Here is a 25,529-nt window from a genome sequence, read left to right on the forward strand (position 1 = left end):
CTAAGAAGGCTGCACCTGTCAAAGGGACCACTCCGTCCCCTACGTAGACAAGGACACACATACATACATATGTAATACAGACACATAGCACAAGTCCAGGCGTATGCATGCACAAGACAGAAGGAAACTACATTAGAGCCCAGAAGCTATGGGGGTAGGGTATTCTGTAATGGAAGGACAGAACAACTCCATACGTGGGACCTTCAGATGCCAACAGAGACTCCAGTCAGGAGATGAGGGGAGAGTGTGCCTCTGTCCCTTTATAAACCGAGCTCCAGGCCGTGGGGCCACTACTGTGTCACTAACCCAGCCTGGGAACACCAGGTCCAGACTGGCTCAGGGACCTAATTCAAGTTCTGCTGCAGTGTGGTCTTGGGCAAGCCACTGTGCCTCCCTGCGCCTTGTTTTCCTGCTGGAGATGAGCTTGGATGTAGCTCCGTGGTGAGAACTTGCCTGGCGTATAGGCAGGCGCTGGGTTCCATGCCCAAGCAGCCCCAAAATAATTTTTGAAAGTCAATTAAGGGATGGAGTTATAGTTCAGCGTGTAGCCTCTTGGGTTCAGTTCCCAGAAGGAATGCGAGGTTCTTAGCTCATAATAAATTCTCAATAAATAGCCCTAAGGGGATTCAGGAGAGGGCAGGCAGGTGAGGAGGTGGTGAGCGCGGTCCTCGAGAATGCGAGAATGCGCTCGCTCGTTCGTTGGGGACCTGGCCTGGACCAGCAAGGGCGGGCTCAGGGTCTGGTGGGCGGGGCGACTTGGGCGGGGCGGGAGGTGTGACACTCACAGTACAGCGCGGGCAGAGCCATTCACCGTTCGGGATCTCCGGCAGCGGAGGGTTGAGGCAGTGCAGATGGTAAGAGGAGGGACAGGCATCGCAACACAGGAGCTCGCCACCGTCCTTGCACACGCGGCAGAACTCCATGTGATCATCCTCCTCCTCCTCACAGCCGCCCTCCTCCTCTTCCTCATCATCGTCCTTCGGCTCCCATTGGATCCCCTCCTTCTCCTGTGGGTGGGAAGTCCAGGTGGTGAAGCTTGGGCCGGAGCCCTTCCCACAGGCACCAACTCCAGTCCCGGACCTCGGCCACAGCTTACACAGTGCGGGCAGCTCCACTTGCCCTCTGGAGCCTTCTCCAGCTCCGGGTCCAGGCAGACCAGGTGGTACGCCCTTGGGCAAGTGTCACACAGAATGATCTCCCCACCCTGCTGGCACACTTCACAGTAGTCCTGGTGGTCTGTCTCATAGCCGTCACCATCATCAACTGGAAGGAGGAAAGGGGCAACAATGGAGGCCTGCCGCACACAACCATTTCCACTACCCCAGGCCAGACTGGCACATGATAAGTGCTTAAATGATTTCAAGTGGACGGTAGACAGACCAAGGGAGTGAAAAATTATTGGGGTTGGCTGTGAAGTATGAAGATGGACAGAGATGGGTAAAAGATAAAGGAAGAAAGGAAAGAAGAGCGGCTGGAGAAATGGCTCAGTGGTTAAGAGCATTGCCTGCTCTTCCAAAAGTCCTGAGTTCAATTCCCAGCAACCACATGATGGCTCACAACCATCTGAAATGAGATCTGATGCCCTCTTCTGGCCTGCAGGCAGACACACAGACAGAATATTGTATACATAATAAATAAATAAAATATAAAAAAAGAAAATAAATAAATAAATCTTTAAAAAAATAAGAAAGAAAAGAAGAAAGGAAGGGAGAGAGGAACAGAGAAAGGGAGGGAAGGAGAGAAGGAAGGAAAGAAGGAAGGAAGGACGGACGGACGGAAGGACAGTGAGTGCACATGGAGAAATAGCAGCGAGGGCACACCTTTAATCTCCAAACTTGGGAGGCTGAGGTGGGGGCATCCCTATGAGTTCAAGGCCAGCCCTGTCTACATAGCAAGTTCTAGACCAGCTAGAGCTACGTAGTAAGACCGTGTCTCAAAAGCCAAAGAGAGAGAAATGCAGATCAAAACAACTCTGAGATTCCATTTTACATCTGTAAGAATGGCCAAGATCAAAAACGCTGATGACAACTTATGCTGGAGAGGATGTGGGAAAAGGGAACACTTCTGCATTGCTGCTGTGAGTGCAAACTGGTGCAACTGCTTTGGAAATCAGTATGGCAATTTCTCAGAATATTAGGAAACAACCTACCTCAAGACCTAGCAATACCACTTTTGGGTATATACCCAAAGGATGCTCAATCATACCACAAGGACATGTACTCAACTATGTTCATAGCAGCACTATCCGTAATAGACAGATCCTGGAAACAACCTAGATGCCCTTTGACTAAAGAATGGATAAAGAAGATGTGGCACATTTACACAGTGGAATACTACACAATGGAAAAAAATAATGACATCTTGAAATTTGTGGGCAAATGGGTGGATCTAGAAAACATCATATTGAGTGTGGTAACCCAGACCCAGGAAGACAAATATAATCTGTACTCATAAGTGGCTTTTAGACATAAAGCAAAGAAAAACCAGCCTAGAACTCACAATCCCAGAGAACCTAGAAAACAAAGAGGACCCAAAGAGAGACATACATGGATCTAATCTACATGGGAAGTAGAAAAAGACAAGATCTCCTGAGTAAATTGGGAGTGTGGGGACCATGGGAGAGGGCTGAAAGGAAGGGTAGGGAGAAAGGGACGGGAGCAGAGAAAAATATATAGCTCAATAAAAACAATTTTAAAAAGGAAAAAAAGGAAAAAATAAAATGTTTTTTTAAACATTTTAACCCCATCGCGCCCCTTGGAGAGGAGCCCTACTCCCCACGCTGCACCCCCCACCCCATCGCGCCACTTGGAGAGGAGCCCTACTCCTCACGCTGCACCCCCCACCCCGTCGCGGAAAAGCCCGCGCCCCTTGGAGAGGAGCCCTACTCCTCTTCTTCTTGCGCCTCCTCTTATTCTTCTTGCCCAGCGCGGCGGAGCACTCGGAGCGCACAGAAGAGCTGTGGATGCTGGCATTGTCCAAATCGGATTCCTCACGCTCGTCTTCCTCGCTCTGCAGGAAAGGAGGATGGGTTGATGGTTTGGGTAGGGCAGGGCCAGGAAGCTCTGAAGACACCCTGTGGCTCTGCTCTGTCCCCCAACCCAGTTAGTGCACAGCCCACACACCCCACCATCCTCGGAACTCCTGCTCTCCAGTCCTCTGATGCCTCCACAGCTCTGCTCCACACGGTTTCCCCAGGCTGTGACCTCCGACTGCCTAACTACTACATACCCTTCAAAGGTCACCCTAACAACCCCCTCCTCTAGGGAATCTCCGCAGATCTCTCTCAGTGGACAAGTCTGGAGGATTAATGGCTCCTTAGGAGCTGAGCTGGTCTGCTACACCTTAGAGGACCATGCTCCTTTCTGTGTCACCAATCACGGCTCCAGCCCACCTGGTCAAACAGGCTACCTTCCAGGGCTCCACCCTCTGAGCACACTCTGTAAAGGGCAGCTGGTCCTCCTGCCTGATGGAGCCACACTGTGGGCAGCAGCAGCCACAGCTAAGCCAGATGGGCCCTTGGAAGTGTCCAGTCCACAGCAATAAATGTACCAGCAGGTTTGTACGTGCAGGGACTGGGAGAAGGGTGCAGGGCTTGCCTCAGCTCGGGAAATGAATATGGTCCACTCTCTGGTCAAACAGCCCTCCCCTCAACTCTTTGCACATACACACACACACACACACACACACACAGTGAGGAACCCTTCTCCACATATGCACACGCACTCGAACATGCACACGCATGGGCACACATACGCACATACACATGCACACACACACACACACTGAGGAACCCTTCACACATGCACACACTCAAACATGCACACACATGGGCACACACAGACATACACACATGCACACACACTTGAACGTGCACGCACATGGGACACACGCACACACACAAACATGCATGCACGTGGGCACGCACACACATGCACACATGCATGCACACTCACCGAGGAACCCTTCTTCCTCTTGCTGATTCCTCCAAAGCGGAATTTGAGCCCCGCCACTCGCTTGCCCCTCCCCTTCTTCTTGGAGTCTTTGGCGCCTTTGTTCTTCTTCCTCACTCCAGGCCCTGGGCGTTGTAACAAGGGCTGCAATGACCAACGCTGCCACTGATGGCCCCTTTCTCCCCCACCACTTCACGGAGCCTTCAAGACCCCAGTGAGAAATGGGTCACGTGAAGACTGAGGGTCTGAGAGGCCAGGCTCTTGCTTAGGTCACGTGGGAAGTAATGAGGAGGAGGCAAACCTGACCCAAGTCTGGCTGTCCTGGACACCATGTTGGCCATCAGCTACGGACTACACTGTCCAACTGACTTGCTTCCAAGGAGCCCTTTGGCTTCCGTACCAGAGGGCAGGCCACTGAAGCAAAACCGCCCACCTGGGATCCATGCCTGGATCCCTAGAGAGTCATCCTTGTACCAAAAGCCAGGCCACCAGACTCCCAAACCATGGGCCAAAGGCACCTCCCACAGCTACCCCCAACATTCCTATCGTGTCCCCAACCTCTTAAACGCCAGAACTTCTATCCAGGTTGCAGCCTGGTCTCTCTGAAGCAGAAGGCCCTGCTTGCCCTCCCATCCCATCCCTTTTGCATGGAGTCAGACTGGACCTGGCTTCCTTGCTGTCCTTCTATCCCTGGTCACACCCAGTCCTGTGAGATCCCTAGACAGGGACTCGACCCTGTGCAGGAGGCGCTCACATGAGAGGATTAGCAGGCTAACCCAAGACTGCCTCAAACTTCCATAAGTCCAGGGCAGGAACTACCCCATTCTATGGGGTGGGCTGGAGTAAGCTCACTGTGACCCACCCCTCCCGCCCCCATGCCCACAGTGTGAGGGTAGCTGGGCAAATGTTAATGCCCAAAGATGCACCCAAACTCCTTGACTTCCCCACCCTGCCCAACAGGAGACAGGGTTGAAGCCATAAAGAGGGGTCGAGTCAAGTCAGCTTGAGGTCACAGAAAATAAGGAGAACCCCTAGTTGACCTGCGGGATCTGGGAGGGGGCAGATCTGCCAGACAGAGCTCAGTGCCCACTCACCCACAGCCTTACCCTTGCCCTCTTTGGTCTTGGCCTTGCGGATGGGCAGAGGCTGGGGCACCTGCTGGGGACTGATAGCCAATGGAGGAGCAATGGTCACAGTCTCCACAGCTGCAGCCACAGCTGCCGCAGCTGCTGCTGCCGAGCTGCCCTTAAACGGGTTGTTGGCACTGAATTCTCGCCACTTGGCCCCCAAGACGGTCATCATTTTGGACATAGGGATCTTGGGGTTCTTCTTGGCAATGAGTGGCCTGTGGGAGAGATACAGGAAGGTGAGGGAGGGACCACCCTCTCTCTCACACCTGTGAGGTGTGGCCAGCCCCATAGTCCTGGCTAAAGAAACTGGACAGACAAAGATGAGACCAGAGCACACCCCAACATACTCCTGACTCCTGACAGGGTCTCTATCTGGCTGCAGACCAGAGAGGGGCCTAGACCCCAGGACAGAGCCTGTGAGGGAAGTAGGCCCAACCATCTGCTATGCTAAAATGAAGGGGTCCTGACCCCAGGTCAGCTATTGCTCTAATAACTCTCATCTATCAGGAGCCCCGGCTACCTCTCTGTCCATCTCCCCTGGATTTAGTGCCCCTCAGGCAAGCACAACCCCCATGGTCACCCGGCCACAGCAGCGAGCCCCCAACCCACCGAAGGAACTGGCTGAAAGCCTTGTAGTTGGTCAGCGTGTGGTAGTCTTCCTCTGAGAACAGGTAGTCCACATCATCAAGGCCCCACTCCGCCATGAGCTGCCCCGAGGACTTTGGCTCCTGCAGAGAGAGGTGGGATCAGGGGCAGAGGTCTTCTGACCTGCCTGCTGCTCTGAGAAAAGGGAAGAAGGCAACCCAACCCGCAACTGAAGAACAACTCCCACCTACCACTGGGACACCTGAAAGCCACACCCACCTACCCGCCAACCCCACCAGGGGCGTGTCTCAGATGCCGGCTCACGGGATGCTGTGAGTTTTAACACTGAGACTGGGGAAAGGTCACACGTGTTTCTCCGGATGGGGGAAGCTGGTCAGAGACAAGCCCAGGCTGTTCTGGTAGACTGGGACAGAGTGACAGCAGTGGACAGTGCTGAAAGAGTCCCGCAGTCACTTCCCAGACGTGGTGCTAAGTGAAGTGTGTGACAACCCTAAGGGTCCCTGGGAGTCTTCAAAAGGGCTATCCCAAGAGTCGGAAAGCTACAGGACAAGAGCCTAGTGGGCCAGGATCAGATGAAGAGATGGCAAGACAGGGTCTCTGTGTAACCCTGGCTGTCCTGGAACTTACTATGTATACCAGGCTGGCCTCAAACTCATAGAGATCCTCCTGCCTCCACTGGGATTAAGTCATTTGCTACTACACCCAGCTATTTTTAATTGATTTCTTCCTATGTTTATGGCTGTTTTGCCTTCATGTATGTCTATGCACTACATGCGGACCTGGTGCCGGCAGAGGCAGAAAAGGGCATCAGATCCCCCGACACTAGAGTTACGGTTTTGATCCACCATTTGAGTACTGGGAATTGAACCTGGGCCCTCTAGGAGAGCAGTTAGTGTTCTTAAGCACCGAGCCATGTCTCCAGCCTCGCTAGATGAGTCCGTTCTAACCATCGCTCTCTCAGATACCAGCAGTGAGAAGTAAATAAATCAGTTCACCCTTCTGCCTCAGAGAATTAGCACAGGTACTTGAGGAAGGGATGAATGTTTTAGTGACTGTGACCACGGAACCCCACTCCCCCATACCGTACCTCTTCCAAGTAATCTTGACTCGTCCCCACCAACCCCAGCATTCACCCACTAAACCAATCAGCACACACCTTTCTCTGCCACAGTTCCTGGCCTTTCTGACCAGCCAGGGGACACAGACCTCCATCCGCAGAAGCAGAAAAAGAAGTGTTTCCAGCCTTGGGTGACACCAGTGAATGCCACACAGAACCGTTTGCCCTGACCCCTCCAGCTCCACTGGAAGCTAACTCTCTGGCCCTGCAATGGAAGGCCACCCAGTTGGTGCGCAAACCTTCCCTGGGTCCCCAGTACCTGTGTCCCAGAAATGACCCACAAAGCAAGGGGGCTTAGGAACCTGGTTCCACAACAGGTCAGGGATGGTCCCATGGGGGACCTGCCCCCTCAGGCACACCCAGGCCTTCCTGAAGGCACCTCCACGGAGCACAGAAATAAGCAGGATGTTGTCACTGGCACTCCTCGACAGCCCCCAGAGTCAATTTCTCAAAACTGTCCCCAAGGCTATTACCAGTCACTGCTGATTCACAGCACACCCACGGGTGTCAGGACACCCCAAGTACGCTCTGCTCCCTGAAGCCCGCCAGTCTTCAATCATTCATAGCAATCTGCCACGCAACGGCGACTGTGTTGATTGTCTATGGTGCCACATCATAGCTCACAAACCATTCCTGGTGACATGAGGTCGCCCACCCGCACCTCACAGCCCAGGGGATGGCCTCCGTTCAACCGTGATGCCTTGGCTTGCTTTATGACAAAGATGCCCGTGCCCAAAAGACAGCCAGGCCCATCACAGCCACAGCCATGCATCTCCAAGTTCACTGAGAGGCTGGAGGGACATCCACATGGGCAGAGCGGCAGGGCGCGCCAAGTACCCAGGCAGGGCTGTCCACAGATGCTTATGGCAAAGACTCCATTTGTTATTTTATCTCCTCAAATGGCTCCAGGCAAGAGGTTCCCGGCAGCAAACCTGAGCTCACACTATGTATCACTCTCTCCAGAAACAGCTGCATGCTCGGGTGGGCAAGCTGCTGCCAAGAGCAGCCCCAATCTGTCAACAGACACCGCACCATGGCGACCACAGACTCCTAAGTCCTCCCTGCATAGCTGAGACTTCACGATACAGGACCCCCCCATAACCCACGTCAGACATCCACATGCATGTGGGTGAGGTCCCCAACTCGGGCTCCGAGGGCACCTCTGTCCCCCGCCTGACCCCAGATCCCCAACTCGGGCTCTGGGGGCACCCCTATCTCCCGCCTGACCCCAGCTCCCTAGCTCGGGCTCCGAGGGCACCCCTATCCCCCGCCTGACCCCAGCTCCCCAACTCGGGCTCCGGGGGCGCCCCTATCCCCCGCCTGACCCCAGCTCCCCAACTCGGGTTCCGGGGGCTCCCCCATCCCCCGCCTGACCCTAGCCCCGCCGATTACCTTCAAGCCTCCGTCGTCATTATCATCCTCGTCCTCGTCCCTCTTTTTCCGCTTGGCTTTCTTCTCCTTCTTCTCCTTCAGTTTCTTCTTCTTCTTCTTGGTGGGGGAGTAGTCGCTGCCTTCGCTCTCCGACTTCTCTTCCAGGTCCTCCTCATTGTCTGACAGCTCATCGTTGCTCCCCTGGAAAAGAAAGGGGAGTGGTGAGGGTGCCAGACACCCGGGGATGCCAGAGACCTGGGGCAGAAGGCCTGGATAAGCTGCTCGGCCACCATCTTTCTCCATCCATGGTGCAGAGAGGAGTGAGCGTGAGTAGAGGTGACTGACTGAATGGTGAGGTGATCTTGAGCGAAACCAGAATTCCCCAGGCAGGCAAAGTGTGCAGTGAGCCCAGGTCAAGCTGGGCTTCAGCTTTGGTCATATGGATTTTGAAAGCACGATCACACTCCACGCCCGAGTCCATGATGGCCAGAGGAGAAAGCCGAAGGATATGAGAGAAGCTCCAAGCAGAAGCTGACCTGCCCACTAGCGCCCACCCTCACCCTGCGATCAGGGAGTGCAGAGAATCAGCTCTCAGGGGCCAGGGGCCACCACAGTACGAGCACAGTCTCCAGGATGGCCAGTCCATCTCAATGGTAGAAAAGGTAAATTGGGCAGCTCTTGAGATTGACTCCTTGATTTTGTTTTCTGTCTGTAGAAGCAGAAAATGGCCCATTTATATGGAGATTAGGGTGTTTACAGTCATAGCATGCCCACCAGAAGGATGCTGTCCCTGGACGGAAACTGTTTGCCCGTGACTGGGAGGCAGAGCCCTGTCCTCTCCTACGTGGGTCTGCAGGGACAGGCTGGCACTGTCACCACAATTACCAGCTCAGGGCTTGTTACACCTGTGAGGCCTGTGAGGTGTTTTCAAGGTGAGCAAGGACAGGCTGAGGAGAGATGGGGAGAGCCGGAAATATGGAGAGTGCCCTATGAACTCAGCAACTGGGGAGAGGGAAGGAGAAAAAAAAAAACAAGAGAAAGGAAAAGGGGATGATGGGAGACAGGGGCAACAGGGTCTACCTGGAGAATCCTGGGAGCCCTCAAAATTCTCTTGCCTTTCCCAGTAGAGAACCTGCAGGCCAGCACATCCCATCAGTTAGCTGAGGGTGAACTTGTTACTGAAGGGGTTTCTCCCTGCAGTCCAGCTAGGAAGACCCCACCCATATGTTCTCCTGGAAGCTCAGCTCAATCTCCCCACTAAGAGCCCTGCTCTCGCGCCTGTCACCTGCTAACCAATCATCACATCAGCGCACTGCCAAGCTCCCCACTTTCCCAGAATACCGACTCTGGTCTGCAGCCAAGGGACAGCTCCCAGCTCCCACAACTACCAGTGATATGGGGCTCGGAAGCCACAGCTCTCAGATTACGGCAGGGGAAAGTGAAGTCAGTTAGGGACATCCTCTCCCCCCAGGTGACAGAGGCCAGCCAAGCTCTCTGAGACGATGTCCACGAGATCTGCGAGCTCCGGTCCTCACCCCAAAAGGAGTGTAGATGAGAGACAGAGGGTACCCCAGACAGCAGCTGCGGCCGGCCCCAGAGAAGGAAACCCAGGCACTACACTGCAGTAGAGGCCAAAAGACCGAGGGTGGATCCTTGTGTGGCCTGCCTGCGGGTCCTTGTTAGCCTGGGACACGTGCAAGTCATTGTAACAACCTGAACCTCCAACTCTCTCGTCTGTGCAGTGAGAAAGGAACCAGGGGCATTGTGCACATGGAGACCCTGACATGGAGGTGCCGTGCTCAGAGACTGGGGTGGCATGAGAACCAGTTGTTCACCATGTGTCCTGGCAGGGGGCTTAGGCCAGAGCTGTCTGCATTCACAACCACAGTTACTCCTGGTACAATTGGACCACACCCAAGCAGAGGCATCTCCCGGTGACAACACCCCAAAACGGTGATGACTCTGCTTGGGGGGGCAGAGAAATAGCAGAGGTAACATAGGTCCCGCCCCACTTCTACCCAGTGGGACAGGACCAAAGCCAGCCACATGGGTCACGGGCAGCTGGGTGGCAGTATGGGTAGACAACACAACTCTGCCTGGTAGCTGGCCAGAGCGTGTCTTGGGTAGAAGACACCACCATATCCGGGTTCAGGAGTGACCAGCACAAAGGGAGGCTGGAAGGCGCCTCCAGCAGACCGCAGCGTCTGCCAGAAGCAGCAGCAGCCTGTGCTCGGCACGGAGAGGGGGTGGGGCTGACTGAAGCTGAAAGCCTGGCCTGGATAGGAGGATTCCGGCGAGCACACTCCAGAGCTGTTGGAGGGCAGGGACTGAGCTGGAGCCCTGGGTGTCCCTTTCCTCCGGCCATCCACCAAAGCACAGGCCGAATGCTCACCTCTTATTCCACCACCAAACCCCCCCCCCCCCGGGAGAGAAGACCCTGACCGCCAGCCCCTAGCCCGCAGCCCATCTCTCTTCTCCCCTGCCCCGCCTCTTCCATGCCCTCGGATGACAGTGCCCGCAGAACTTGAACCAGCTGTTTATACGCTTCCACTCCTGGGCCTCCTCCTCCCCCTGACGCACACCATAAAAACATCCCGCCTCACAGAAAAGATGGCGAGGGGGGAGCGTTGCAACTGGATGGGAAAAGCATGCACCAAAGGGCTGTGGGCAGGACCTGGAGGTAGCGGTGTCACTGGAGGAGGGAAAAACTGGCCACGAACCAGACCAAGAGGGACCACTCAGTGTTTCGGAATCTACTAGGGTGCACATCTTTAATCCCAACACTTTGGGAGTAAAGGCAGGAGAATCTGTGAGTCTGAGGTCAGCCTGGTTGATAGACCAGATCCCAGGCCATCTAGTGAGGTGGGCCACACCCCACTCAGGAAGGAGACACAGACCAATCACTCTAACAAATCCCGAAAACCAACCGCAGTCCTGAGGTCTAAGAGAAACCAAAGTCCAACAGCAGGCTGTGAAAACGAGAAAGACAAGTTGGGCCTCTGACCTTGGCATTGTCCTTTGCTGAAACAATCCTGGGTGTCACTCTAAGTGTTGCTCTGGTGGCTGTGAGAAGAGCCTGAGGGCACACACGCAGAGCACCTCAGATGCCACACCCAGGTGGAGAGCAAAGAGGGGGGTCTCTGCTCAGAGCCCCTCTGCCTGCTGAGGGCACAGCACACCGGCCATGGCTGGTGGGGGCCCCAAACAGTCATGCAACACATCCTTTCTCTTTCCCCACTCCTCAGTTTCTGAATCCCGGCCTCCTGTCTCATTCCCCTCTCCCTTCTATGCCCAGCACACACATCACATCTTCTGAAGAAAAAAAAAAAAAAAAAAGCATTTGGACTCAAAGGAAGAACTCAGGGAGTTGGTCATTCTCGACTTGGGGTCCCTCAAGACTGAGAGGGAAAAAGAAAGAATGAAATATGAGCCTTCCCATTCACCAGTGTTATAAACAGTTATAATTTAGCACTGAATAATTGGTTGCTATGGCAACCGCTGCAGTACAGGTTGAAATCAGTTCTCCCTCCTGCTCTCCGGTCTGACGGGGAGCTTCATCTACATATGCTCAGGTTCCGGCTGCAGCCCGGTTATTTTATGTAAATCGGGATCCACAGCTTGCTGCTTGCCTGTGCCCCGCCACCCGCCCAAGCCACTGCTTAGAGCCCACCTGCTCAGGCCCCCTCTGCGCCTCGGAGTCACCTGGTGGGGGATGCAGTGTTGGGGTCGGGGAGGAAGGAGATTCCCACACCGTGATCTAGGGCTGCAGGGTGGGTGGGTGAGCAGACACAGCCTCCTCTTTGTAAATAGCACGCTATAGACCGCCATCCCCACCCCCAGGTCCTGCAGCTGGATAGCGTTAAACCGGGGGCAGGGGAGGTGAAGGGGGAGGGCTCACCCCTGGCCCAAGGGTCACTCTGGTGCCTGCATCTTGGAGTCTTGTCTACCCCAGTGTGCACCCTTTTAAAGAAGACCGTATTGCATCGCAAGGAGAGGCGGCAGGAGCGAAGGAGGGAATGGAAGAGCGAATGGGAGGGAAATGAGACAGGGGAGGGGAGATGAGATGCAGAGGTGAGATTAATAAGGCAGAGGAAAGAATCACGGGCCAGAGGAAGAGCCTGACGACAGAACCAGAGGACGCAGGACAGTGACCCCAGCCCTACAGCCCCATGCCCTCCCCACTCCTGGCATCCTTCTTAGCCAGAGCCACGTCAACCCTGTGCCCAGGAAGAAGCAAGAAAAAGCCAGTCCTGCTTAGAACAAAAGCTCCCCCACCCAGGAACCCCCAGCCGGCCGGGCATTTTATCCAGAAGTGAATGGTCCCAGCCAATGGACTGACACTTGGCAAGTCCTCTGCCATGAGGCCCAGGACCTGAGGTTGAAAACAGCGACAACAGCCTCAAGCAGAAAGTCTGGGGATCTGGGAGCCAGGGCCTCACAGAACTTATCCACTGCCCAGCCATGGACAGGTCTGCAGGACCAAGCAAGTAGGAGGCAGTGGCTGCAGGAGGAGAATTTGGGGGCCCCCTGTGTCAAAGGAGCTGGTTCCCAGCACCCCCTTCAATGGGGAGTCCCCAAGCACATCCTGCCTCCACTTCCTCCTCTGGATAATGGGGACAGAGAGCTCTGGTGACATCTTGGAGGAAGCCTTAAAATATAGGTCTGTGGGCCGGAACCCTTGACAACCTGCTTCCCTGCCTTCCTGCTGAAGACGGACTCGCCCTGCCGCAGGGTGTGAGGTGTTCTGGGAGGAGACAAACACATCAGTCCCAGACAACATGCCAGACTACAGAGATCCTTGACGGGTACAGAAGTCAGCTGAGGGTCAGGGACTCCAGGAGAGCCAAGTGTGGTGCACATACATGTGTGTGAACACACACGCACTCAACCAAAGAGCTGACTAACCCACAAAGCCGGGAGAGGTTGGGGTGGGCTAGAAGGGGCGGCTGAGGAGCTCGCCACAGAGGGTTGCCACACATTGCTGAGGGAATCCTTAGGTTAGGCTGTCCTCACGGTCCTAGACAAGATGCTAAAACAGAGGAGAAAACATACAGGCTGCAGGTTGAGCTTAGGTCCCCTCTGATGCCCTTGGTCTTCTCCCTAGTCGTCTGTCAGACACTTGCTGGGTTAATGTCCGACATGATCCCCACACAGGGAAAGTGAAGAGGACAGAGTTGATGCTCAAGAGGGAAGTGGCTCTCACCCGCCTCTCACCACCATTTTCTCTCTTTTGGGGCTCTCCTCACTTCTACCTCCGGCCTGCATGCTGGAGCCCCAGATAAACCTGCCTTGCAGTAACTCAGTTTTATTGAGGGACAGGCAAGAGGTCGCCCCCATTGGTGGCCCTCTGAGCACCTCTGCTCCCTCATTTAGAAGGAAAGGTGTATGTTCCACCCTCCTGGCAGGGCGGCCTGGAGATGCAGGAGGTGAGAAGACGGAACAGTTTTGTCCTGAATGGGAAAGACACTAAGCTACCGTCTGCCTCAGTTTCCCCACACCATCAGTTCCCGATCAGGCCGATCTCAGGGACGAAGCAAGTCAGCACGAGGCACATGGAAACAATGTCAGCAAGCAAGCCACCTCACCTCTTCAGCCCCGAGTCCCAGCACCCTACACACAGAGCCACCAAGAACCAGGAAGTAAAGAACAGGAACATTAACATCACCGCGCACAAATGCAACCCTTACACACAGCCCATTCCTCGCGGGAGCCTCCTGGTGTTTCTCTGACCTTCTCTGCTCTCAGTAGGATTCACTGAGGAGACAAGAGGCTCCAACAGAGCAGCCAGAGAGAGGCCAGATAGCAGCGCTGCCAGGGACCAGGCTGAGACCACAGTGCGGGGCAGGGAGGCAGCCAGAGAGAGCAACATGGCACTCCAGCTCAGCACAGGACAGCTGAACCTCCAACCTTCTCAAGAAGCCCAACATGCCATTTCCATCTCAGGGGACTCCTGCACGGCACCTCCGCAGGTGCCCAAGACCCAAGCACAAGGCCCAAGCCCACTCCACCCCCACGTCTCACCTCCTTCCAAGGGGTGCACAAGGCCAAGCCCACCCCACCCCACACCTCACCTCCTTCCAAGGGGTGCACAAGGCCAAGCCCACCCCACCCCACGCCTCACCTCCTTCCAAGGGGTGCACAAGGCCAAGCCCACCCCACCCCACGCCTCACCTCCTTCTTCTTCCGTTTCCCTTTGGACTTGCTCTCTTTCAGCTTCTTGGGCTTCTTCCTGGGAAGGCTCACGGGCTCTGCAGGGAAGAAATCCTCCAAGCCTTCCAGGCCACCGTCGTCTTCTTCTGCAGGGTTGGAAGGGAGAGGGGTCACCTTCCGTTTCAGGCAGAACCAGGGACACAGAAGCAGAGGCAGGCCACGGAACCCCCATACCACCCAGATCCAACAACTCCAGATCACGGCCATGCGGCCAGTCCTAGGACACTGTCATGTCCACCCTGGTGAGCAGCACGGATCACTGCCACTCTCTAGCCTTTCCCTCCCTCCCTCCTCTGTAAGAAGGGACAATAATCACCTAGTCCTGAAACCAATAAGCAAAAGCGAGTGTCTAATCTGGTGTCCTTACTGATCTGGGAGAGAAGTGACCTCGTGGGACATCAAAGCCATCGCTAGTTGGCCTAGGGAAGGCTGAGGCCCAATAGAGAGGCCAAGTTGAGTAAGGCCTATCCTTACCTCTAGAGGCTCAAGTACAGCTGAAATGTGACTAACAAATGCAAGACAATAAGGGACCCGGGTTCCAGTAGCCAAAGACTTGATAGGATCCCTCTTAATGAGGGATTCAAGACTACAATGCCTCCCCTGCCCAGTCCTGTGCAGGGAATCAATACACATGACAATCCTAGATACAGAGGGCTAGCAGGATGCTAAGCCCATTCTACATATGGGTTTTCCAGAAAATGCTCATGAATCCCAAATTCCCTCAGTGACATGGCTGAATATGCCTGTGACTCCAGCGCTGGGGAGAGCCTGCTAGCCACACAGCCTAGTCAAACAGGGAACCTGTGGTCCAGTAAGAACTCCTGTCTGGGGTAATGAGGCAGAACATGATAGAGAAGGCATTGATGCCTTCCTTTGGCCTCCATGTGTGCACAGACCCACGTGTGCACGGACCCACGCCCTCAGGCGTTTCTTCATACCACAGTCAACTTCCTTAATTAAAGGCCAAGAGGGGGCAAGATGGGCTTAGGGCTGGGGTCATTAAAAAGGTGGCTATTGGCTCCATGTCACCCCAAAAGGAGAAAGGTAAGTCTGCCTCAGCTCACCTTCAACTAGAAGGGACTTCTGTACTGGGGAGACATGGTGAGCTGAAGCCTGACTCCTACGTACTGGGGAAACCCAGGTTGAGCCAGTGTTCCTATTCACCAGACATGACCTCAGAGGTGAGGTGTCAAGGGTCATCTCAAGGACATGGCAGCAAGAATCAAACCACCCAGAGTAAAGAGATGGTCACCAAAGCGGCAAAGGACAGAGAGATGGCCACCCAGGGGGCAAAGGACAGAGAAATGGCCACCCAAAGCAGCAAAGAACAGAGAGATGACCACCCAGAGGGGCAAAGGAGAGAGAGATGACCACCAAGTGGGCCAAAGGACAGAGATGCCACCCAGGGGAGCAAAGGACAGAGAGACGGCCACCCAGGGGAGCAAAGGACAGAGAGATGGTCACTCAAGGGCAAAACGAGGCTTCCAGAATTAAGCACTCCAGGACCATAGGAGCAAGCCTCCTTCACCAGCCCATAACCTGAGTGCCCTAGCAGGCCCCTCCTGCCGCTAACTTCATGTTCTATGCGCAATGAGTGGATGGGGTGGTCAGAGGAGTAGAGTCTATGCCTCACATGTGTGCATAGAGAGGCAATGTCCTTCTCAGGTCCCACCAAGTCCTCCTGCCAGCTTCGCTCACCTGAACCCCAGAGCCCTGTGGAAGACAGGTTCCCGGTGGCTCTCTCTGATCCCTGTACATGGTGGCTAATTTCATTCACACATATCCTCCTTTCAGAGGGCAACTCGTGGCTCCAGTAGCTAAGAAAATCCCCTCCTGAACCCTGTGTGGTCAGTCTGTATATGTATAACCATCCTACTGGGGCAAGGTACCCCTCGGCACCATCCAAGGAACAAGCCCTGCCTGCCCACACAGCTCTCCAGAGTCTCCGGAGCAAGGATAGCATGTGCCAAAGTTCCGGCCCCTCCCTAGAGTGGGAATCCAGAAGAGCAGCCTGCAAACCCAGAGAGGAGGAGGCAGACTCCAGGCGGGACTGGAAGCTGGTGTAAGGAGGGAACCTGAGTATGTATAGTCAGGTCATCCCTGGAGGACCACCGCAGCAAACACAGAGAGGAGGAGGCAGGTCATCCCTGGAGGACCACCGCAGTACGTGCCAACCTACAGAGAGTGGCACTGCTGAGGCAGGGTCCACGTGAGGGGTACAGCTAACATGGTCTTGGCAGGACTCCAGAGCACAGGGCAGTGGGGCCACTCCTGACTTAAGCTTACGTGGGCCAGGAATCCCAGCTGAGACTAGGTGATGTTGGAAGTAATGGACCCTGCTCCTCTGAGCTCTGATGTGCCCGAGGCAGGGTAAATCTACGGAGAGGCCCTTAGTGTCATTTTAAAGTCTTGGCAACGACACTGAAGATGGCAGGAGGCCAGGTCAGAGTGGCCAGTGGGATGCCCATCCGCACCTGTGTATTCTCCCAGGATCACAGACACCCGCCCAAGCAGAAGCACCCCCACCCCCTGGGAGTGCCCCACACCAGTTATGTAACAGGCTCCAGGCTGATGCAATCTCAAGGGGGCCCTTCTCCCTCCTGCCTCTGCAGGGAAGTCCCCTGTCTCCATCTAGCAGGGAAATCCCCAGACTTAGAAGCCAGCCCAGCACATGTTCCCCAACTGACCAGCAGGAAACAGAGGTCCACAGGTGACTAGGAATGTTCTAGAAGGAAGCTTGTGATCCACTCACAGATACAGAAGTGGGTAAGAAGGAGCCCCCAGGCTAGCTGTAGTTCATCCAGAACATAGACCCTATCTATGTCCACAAACAGCACCCCTCTTCCTCCACAAGGCAACCTCACAGTCCAAGGCTGCCGGTTAGTTCAAAAATAAATAAATAAATAAATAAATCTCCCTCCAGGATATTTCCAGAACTGGCACGTGAGGATGAGGACCCAGCTCTGACCACGCCTGTCTCTAGCAGGCACTTCCTGTGCCTACATTGCTTCTGGAGCCCCGAGGACACCTCAGGCCTGGCCCTCCATAATCCCACCCCATTAGCCCTCACTGGCACTGCGACCCTCTCTTCCCAAATGGGCCCTCGCCCTCTTTGGCGACAGGTCCCGAGCCTTCTAAAATCAAGCTTGGGAGTCACCATCCAAGTCACCCCACCGGCAGCCACGCCCAAGTCTCAGGCTTCTGCCATCACCCCTATTCTTCCTTCCCACGGCCCTATCTGCCAGGGGCAGGTGAGGGGCAGTTTTTACAACAAGGGGCATGTGGCCAGTGGGGGAGATAGGATTCCACTACCCTGGAGTGAGGGGACCCAGGGTGGGGGCAGCCAGCCCATAAAACAGTTGCCCTGCCAATTCCCAGCCCAAGGAGGCTGCCCCACTGCCCTCCTGGCCCATCTGGCTGCACCCTCAAACACCAGCCAGCCTTGCCCATCCCCAGGGCCTGAGGCTCCATCCATCCTAGCCAGCTATAATTAGGACCATTAGCTTGGTAACTCTTACATCTTAAGCGGCCCCAGTCAGAGCAGGCCTGAGGAAGAGCAAGGGGAGCTACTTCCAAGACTTGGGGTGGGGAACAGCAGGAAGATGAGGGACAGCGTGAGGGTCGGGGGACAGAATCTGGCAGGGTAAAGGCACAACTTCCAAAGCTTTTTCCGATCTCTGCCAGCCCCTTGTTAGCTGGCCACACGCCCTCTAGCTCAGGCCTGCATTCTCCAGCTGCAGCTGGGTGAGCCGGGTGACCCTTCCCAGCTAGTAAATGACAGCAATGGGCACTGAACCAGGTGTGGTGGCACAGGCCTCTCATGTTGGCACTCCACAGTCTGAGGCAGGGCGATATCAAAGTTCAAAGACTTCTGGGCTACACGGCAAGGTCTTGCCTGATGAAACAAGAAGACCCTGCAATGGCCCCATTTACAGATATGAGACTCTGAGGACCTCATCACCTGCCCAAACCTCAGTCCCACAGCTGTCAGGAGTACAGCCTGGTGGCGATCTAGGCAACAGGCTCATACCAGTATGTGAGCCCTCCCCTAGCTCCCCGCTTCAGGCCGTGGACCTACTCAGAGCCAGGTATTTCGGCAGTGTGCCTTGTGTGCCAAGCTCAGGACTGTACTCTAGGACCACCGAAGTAGCTAAGGCCAGCTCTGGATCCAGGTTGCCGGGGCCTGAGAGGACAGATCTAGAAACCCACAGCCAGGGTGAAGTCTTGCAGACTCCAGGCCCTGCCTCCTCTGAGGAAGAACAAGCCTCCAGGAGGCTTTTCCAGCCTGAAAAGAAGTTATGTCATCAGACTCAGAGAGTAGAAGACTGAGGGGTCAGAGGCAGGAGCCCGGACAAGACCTCCATCGCCAAAGTCTCCAGAGAGCAAATCAGCTAATGAGACCCAGCTTAGTCCACCAGCCTCCCCAGAACCCGGGGAGTAGGGGCTCCTGTTTCCAGCGCCCCCACACCCATCTTCAAGGAGGAAACAGGGCCACCTAGTGGTCAGGAAGGAACAGGCCAGAGAGGCACACTGCTTCAAACCATTACCCCTCCTGACCAGTGGCCCAAAAGTCTGCCCCAATGGCCGTTTCTTCATCTGTGAAACGGGCTTCATGCTGCAGCCTGCCTTCCTCCTGGGCAGTGGGGAGATGCTGAACTGTGAACACGAGACCCCAATGCTGGGTGCAGTCCAGCGATGCAAAGAACCCAGGAGGGGTCACAGGGTGAAGGTACTCTGAGGTCAGTACTTGTGGACCATAAGAAGCCCGACTGACGTCCCCACTAATCTCTGAACCTCCCCCCACGGCACAGGCCCTCAGCTGATCCAGAGCAGTGCTACCGTAACCCCAGAGGTGATTAATAATTTATTTATGACATTTGACAAAACCCAGACATCACCTCATTGGCATCTCATAAAAGAAAGAGACGGCGGACCTGAGAGCGAGGGGAGGAGAGGAGCAGCTCTTACCTTAAGTGACTGGGACCTAGGAGAATGAGGATGGCCCAGGCAAGCAGGAGAAGCCTCCAGTCAGATGCAGGACATGGGCGTGTGGGAAGAAAGGGGCAAGGAGTCGAAGACATAGAGCAACAACACAGGAGGCGTGGGAAGAGACAGGGATGAGGGAGAGGCAGAGATGTCAGGCAGAGCAGATAAAGACAGAATTACAGAGACGAAACAGTCTCAGAGGTTCCTCTGCAAGAGCCCTTGAAGTCTGGTGAGGTGGCGCACGCCTTTAATCCCAGCACTTGGGAGGCAGAGGCAGAAGGATCTCTGTGAGTTGGAGGGGCCAGGTGGTCTACAAAGTGAATTCTAGAACAGCCAAAACTACATGGTGAGACCTCACCCCGCAAAAGAAGTCCCCCAGAAAGTCAGACAACATGCACTGTTCAGTACTTGGGTCAAAGATAGGTGGATAGAGAGCATAGGTGGATGGAGAGATGTCAGAAAATCGAATGGGAGTGGGGAGATGGATGGAAGCAAGTGGATGGATAATGGACAGTAGAGTGGACAAATGGATGGTAGATGATTTGGATAAATGAAGTACGGTGGGTGTATGGATGGAGAGCTGGTGGAGAGATGGTGGTGGGGTTGATGGACAGATGAAAATGGCTGGATAGTAAAGAATGAATATAGATGGTAGATGGATAGATAAGTGAATGGTGCTAGCTGGCAGATGGATGGATGGATGGATAGATGGATGGATGATGGAAGGATGGATTAATGGATGGGTGGATGATGGATGGATGGGTGGATGATGCATGGATGGGTGGATGATGGATAGATAGATGAATGGATGGATAGATGGATGGTTGGATGATGGATGGATGGTTGAATGATGGATGGATGGACGGATGGATGATGGATGGTGGATGAGGGATGGACGGATAGGTAGATGGATGGATGGATGGATGGATGGATGGATGGATGGATGATGGATGGATAGATGAATGATGGATGAATGGATGATGGATGGATAGATGAATGATGGATGGATGGATGATGGATGGATAGATGGATGGATGATGGATGGATAGATGAATGATGGATGGATAGATGATGGATGAATGGATGGATGGATGGAAAGATGGATGGATGGATGGCTGGTATTGTGGATTGATAATTAGATGCTTGGGTGGGTGCTAAATACAGTCAGGCTCCCTGGACCATCCCTACTCCAAATAGGGGGGCAAGCTTAGAAAGCATGGGCTTTGGGGAATCATGGCAGCCATTCTCTCCTCACCTATGAACCTAAGGTGCTCACACAGGTAGCTATATCTACGGGTGGAGACAGGAACCAGTCAAGTCTCCCTAGGACCACAGCAGTTATCCTGCCTATCCAAAAGAGATTCTGGGCTCATCAGCTTAACAGTGATTGAGAAAGGGCTGGACCAACCAGGCAGGGAGACCTCCAGCCTAGCAAAACCCACCTCTGAGAAGAAGCCTTGAGGGCCAGGCCCTTTCCTCTCAGGCTTATCACTCCCAGCCCTTCTCCAGCCCAGGTCCCTGACAGACACTTACTAGATGAGAGCACAAGTCTCAGAAGCATATCCTTGGGGAGGCAGGACGGCTACCCCCTTTAGATGGTGCTAATTACACCTGCTATGGTTTGCTGTGTATGTGATGCGCTGGGCATTATGACCTGACTGTTCTACGTGCACTATCCCGAGGTCTCATAATAACCTTCTATGAGGTAGCTGCTGCTGGATTCATTCTACAAGTGGGGAGACTGAGGCAGAGGGTTGGGGCCTTGTCCCAAGACCATAGGACTAACAAGGACAGTGTTGAGATTTAAGTTCTCCTCCACCCAACTCGTAAGTCTTCCCTTTGGCTAGCACACTCCCCTGGGAATCCGACAGCTGCCAACCTCTGAGCCAGAAGAGGTGGGAGCCTACCCCACTTTCCTCCTCACAGTGGGCTCACCCACCAGCCACAAAGCTAGGGAGAGGGCTGGAGAGATGGCTCAGTGGTTAAGAGCATTGCCTGCTCTTCCAAAGGTCCTGAGTTCAATTCCCGGCAACCACATGGTGGCTCACAACCATCTGTAATGAGGTCTGGTGCCCTCTTCTGGCCTGCAGACATACAGGCAGACAGATTATTGTATACACAATAAATAAAAAAAAAAAAAAGCTAGGGAGAACCGGCCAAGGAAAAGCCCGTGTAGGAAACAAACTGCACAGATGCTAATTGCTGCCAGTTGAGAATTAGCATGAAGGCTTCCAGACCCCTGTCCCTGTCAGGCTCCAGAGGTCTAAGAGGTCACTTTCAGGACCTCCTCAGCTAAGAGGAGCTCCACCACACACTGCAAAGGGCTATGAGAGGCAGCTAGCAGGCCAGGCGGCCAACACTGCAGACAGACATGAGGACTAGGATAGGACTGGCCCCACTTCCAGGGAGCCAGGGTGACCTAGAGAGTCCTCCTCACCATTAGACACAATCTCTCAGGCAACCTCAGTTCCAGGTGTCAGTCCAACTTGCAATTAGGGATTCATTCCACTTGGAAGCTGGGGGAGACCGACAGAGGAAGAATAACGAGGTTCCAGAGACCAGGAAGCACTACAAGCAGATAACCTCTCGAAATGGGTCTGAGGTGAGGATGAAAGAGGGTGTCCCATAATGCCCTGGAGCTGGGACCTACATGGGCAGAACAAACTTGTGAGCAAAAGACAGGAGTCAAGCAGAGGTCAAGGACAGGGCCCAAGGACAGAGTGGCACCTGCAGTGCCCCATAGAAATACTGCCAGCAGACACTGGGAGTAAGAACCCAGTGAGGCTGTGTGTGAACGAGGAGCACTGGGAAGACTGGATGGACCAATAGTCTGGTTCTAAGTGGTCACTGACCACTGATTGGGAAGTTCTGGAGGGGCCCATGGGAGAGGATGGGACCTGGGAAGATGCTGGAGCCCTGGAAGGCTCTGGGGACAAAGCAGTCATAGCAGTCAATGACAGGGCCCAGAATTCCCAGCTAGAGAGACAGGAGCAGGGGTCTCCTTTGCATGGCTTTGGAAGTGTTCCTGAAGGCCGCAGAGGGACAGTCCCCTGCCTGCCCTGGAGGCAAGTGGAGGCACAGCTTAGGAGGCAGACTGGACCAAAATCCAGCCCACATTGTCCCATCATCCTGGGGGCACCCAAAACCTCACCAAACCCTACTTTCTGATGCAAGCAAGGAAGGTCAGGCAGGAAGGAGAAGGGGAAACCGTTGGGATAACAAGTCCCAGAGATGAGGCTGTTAATACAGACTCAACTGTCCACTGCCCCTGTCCGTACCACAAAAGACCACGCCCCAGTCACCACCAAAGATCTTTGAAGAGTTAGGCTCCTGGGTAGAAAACAGCTACAGGTTTCTTGGCATGTGCTTGGCTCTGCTTTTCCCCCTGGGAGAGGGGCTGATGGCTTCAGCCTGGGATTCAGCAGTCAACTACTGGAAACCATCCCTCTGCACACCCCATCCCATGGAAGGCTCTTGGCCTGGCTAAAAGGGGAGGGGTTGAGCAGCAGACTCCTGCAGGGGGCCCCAGTGACAGCATTAAATCCCCTAAACAAGCAAGCCAGTACGCAGAAGAGGAGACTGGGGGGCAGGGGGGTGTGGCCCCTAGTGAAGATACCAAAGGCCTGGGAGGTGCTGCTCTCCCCTGAAGAACGGGAGCTGGGGTGCGAATGTGTGAAATAGTCTCATCCTGGGGATGTAGATTCCTGGGCAAAGGAGGACCTTCTGGCCTCTCACAAGTCCCTCGGAAGTCCAGGAGGAGCCATAGACTTGGGAAACAGAGAAGTGATACCCCTCAGAAGGGAGGGAGTCCAGCTGACAGGGTGAGGCCCTGCCAGATTGTGCCAGGACGGGGAGCAGTTAACTGAAGAATCCTCCTAAAAGGTAACCCCTGAGACACAAGCGCGCGATGGAGGCTGAATTCGAAGAAGCCGCTGGCAAGGGCAGGGGCGGTGGCCCTGGGGCGTCAGGCCCACTGGCAAGGCGGCAGGATGGTCTGGGCACACGGCTGGCACTAGCGCGCTAAACACGCACGGCGGCCTGAGCAAAGTGCTGGGGAGCGACTGTCAGGCACCAGGAGTCGGAGCCCGCGCGCCCCGCGGGGCTCGGGCATCGCCAGCTCCTCACGCGTGGCCCTTCCTCGCCCCGCCCGCAGCGCGCACGCTTCCCGCCGCCTTCAAGGGCACCGCGGGCTGACCCCGGCGGCGCCGAGCCCCCTCCCTCTCGCCTCGCCGCTCGCCCATGCCCCCCACCGCGGGTTCGCCCAGGGGTCCCTGGCGCACCCCGCCCCGAGCACCGCGCCCCGATGTTCGCCCGGCCCCGCGCCCTTGGCCCGCGCGGCGCCAGCAGGGCGGGAACGCCACCCGCAGCCCGGCGCCCCGCCCGCGTCCCGGGCCAGCAGGTCCCGGTGCCCCTCACCTGACATCTCCTCCTCGTTCTCCATCTCCTCCGCGAACAGCCGCGGCAGCTCCTCCTCGGTGCCCAGCGGGCCCCGCATGCCCAGTGCGGGGGGGGAGGGGAGGTGGGCGCCCCCCTCCCGCCGGGCGCGGTGCCAGCCTTAACCCGTGAGCTGCCGGACGGACCCGCGCGGCGGGCGAGGCGGTTTCGGCGAGAAGATGGCGGCTGCCGGCCCCCCCGCCCCCCCAACCTCCACCCCCCCGTGTCGACCCCTCAAGCTCTCGGCTGCTTCTGCTCGCACCCGCCAAGCCCGGGCCGCTCCGCCCACCGCGCCCCGCAGCGCGAGTCCCGCAGCCGGCCGAGGGTGGCGGCGGCAGCGCCCCGCGGCACGGCGGCACGGCGGGGGGGCGGCACACATGCCCGGATTGTGACGTCCAGTCTGGTTGCTGTGGCAACCCCATCCCATCGTTCCGCCAGCGCGACTAGTTACCAGCAGCGAACAAGTTGGGGGGACTAGTCCTGAGCAACCTGGTGAGCGCGGGAGGGGGGTCCTGGAGTCGTCGAGGCACGAGCCGAAGGACAGACGGACGGACGGGAGAGCTGGCTCTGGCTGTGGGGGCTCGGTGGCCCGGACGCAGGAGGAGGCGAGGCAGTGCTACCCGTGTGCGCCCCAAGCAGGGTCATCGGTCGCCACCCTGCCCGCGAAGGCACCTGGCCCCAAGAGGCAGGGTGGTAAACCACGAGCTGCCCCGCTAGCCTTTTACACTCCGGACTCACTCCACCTCGGTTTCAGGCTACCCTTTTCAAAAAAGAAGCAGAAGAAAATGTGTTCCGCACTTAGGGAAGGGTCCCTCTGGTGACAGTGGGTGCGATTGATCCAGAAAAATCCGTAGCTTCCCCACCGCCTACGTGCCCTTTCTGAAACACTCCTTTGGGCTGTGTCCAGCTCAAACACACCCAGGTCCCTGGGGCTCGTTATGGTCTGTGCCCCGGACTCCCACTCAAGACACCTGTCGCCAGGCAGAAGGGTTGATGACTGCCAGTCCCGCTTGTTAAAGGACAAGCTGGATGCCTAAGCCCCCAGGGAGCAAGACTGGAATTTTAAGTGAGTGTTTTCAGCCTAGTGCAGCCAAGTCTTACACAGCAACTTTAAGAACACAGAAGTTGCAGGGTCTAACAGGAAGAAGGTCACCAGCTCTCCAGTCCCACAAAGTCCAGGAAAAGGAGGGTCATCCTCATGCCATGTCTCTGGCCACCCACTGAAGGAGTGGACCTCACTGCTGCCAGCGAGGGCAAGACCTGCCTGACCTGAGAAGGTAAGAGCGGGGCAGAGCACGGGCTCTAACACAAATCCTCCAACCTGGGCTGAGCGCTCCATATAGACCCTCAGCTTCCAGAGTTCAGACCTGTCACCAGGAGGATTCCCCTCTCTTAGTCCCTTCGGGGAACCATAAGAAGCGTGCCAGTTTAGCTGAGTGCCCCAGCACAAGACCTCTGGAGGAGGTGGCTGCATGCCCTGGGCTGGCCCAAGGCAGCTGATGGGGGTAGATGTGGAAAGAGCCCTTACCAGTTGCTAAAGCTTTCTTCTCTACACAGTCAGCACACGCCATAGAAAACCTCGTCTTCGTTTGTTGGTGAGCAGAGGCAGGTCTGTCCGGCCTCCCAGGAAGGCCCTCAGACCCCCCATCTCACAGGTCACTTTTACAACACTCAGTGAACAGTGGAGACCACCTGCACAAGGAGAAAGGACCACCCAGCAGGAAG

The 25,529-nt window shown here is 55.6% G+C and overlaps 1 protein-coding gene across 5 annotated transcripts in view; it reads right to left on the minus strand.

The window, feature by feature from the left end:
• Positions 1-23,996, minus strand: part of Chd5 (chromodomain helicase DNA binding protein 5) — a 53,185-nt gene extending 29,189 nt beyond the window's left edge. For all 5 annotated transcript variants that reach the window (XM_057783766.1, XM_057783769.1, XM_057783767.1 and 2 more), the window contains exons 1-9: positions 23,787-23,996; positions 14,346-14,470; positions 8,196-8,375; positions 5,690-5,808; positions 5,057-5,295; positions 3,954-4,075; positions 2,886-3,009; positions 1,097-1,263; positions 786-1,007 (exon numbers count right to left, since the gene is read on the minus strand). In XM_057783766.1, the coding sequence (XP_057639749.1) occupies positions 786-1,007; positions 1,097-1,263; positions 2,886-3,009; positions 3,954-4,075; positions 5,057-5,295; positions 5,690-5,808; positions 8,196-8,375; positions 14,346-14,470; positions 23,787-23,865 (1,377 nt within the window). In that variant the 5' untranslated portion in view covers positions 23,866-23,996. The remainder of the gene's footprint in view (positions 1-785; positions 1,008-1,096; positions 1,264-2,885; positions 3,010-3,953; positions 4,076-5,056; positions 5,296-5,689; positions 5,809-8,195; positions 8,376-14,345; positions 14,471-23,786) is intronic.
• Between the last annotated feature and the right edge of the window lie 1,533 nt (positions 23,997-25,529).

This window comes from Chionomys nivalis, chromosome 11 (genome assembly GCF_950005125.1).
Source record: "Chionomys nivalis chromosome 11, mChiNiv1.1, whole genome shotgun sequence".
Classification (NCBI taxonomy): Eukaryota; Metazoa; Chordata; class Mammalia; order Rodentia; family Cricetidae; genus Chionomys; species Chionomys nivalis.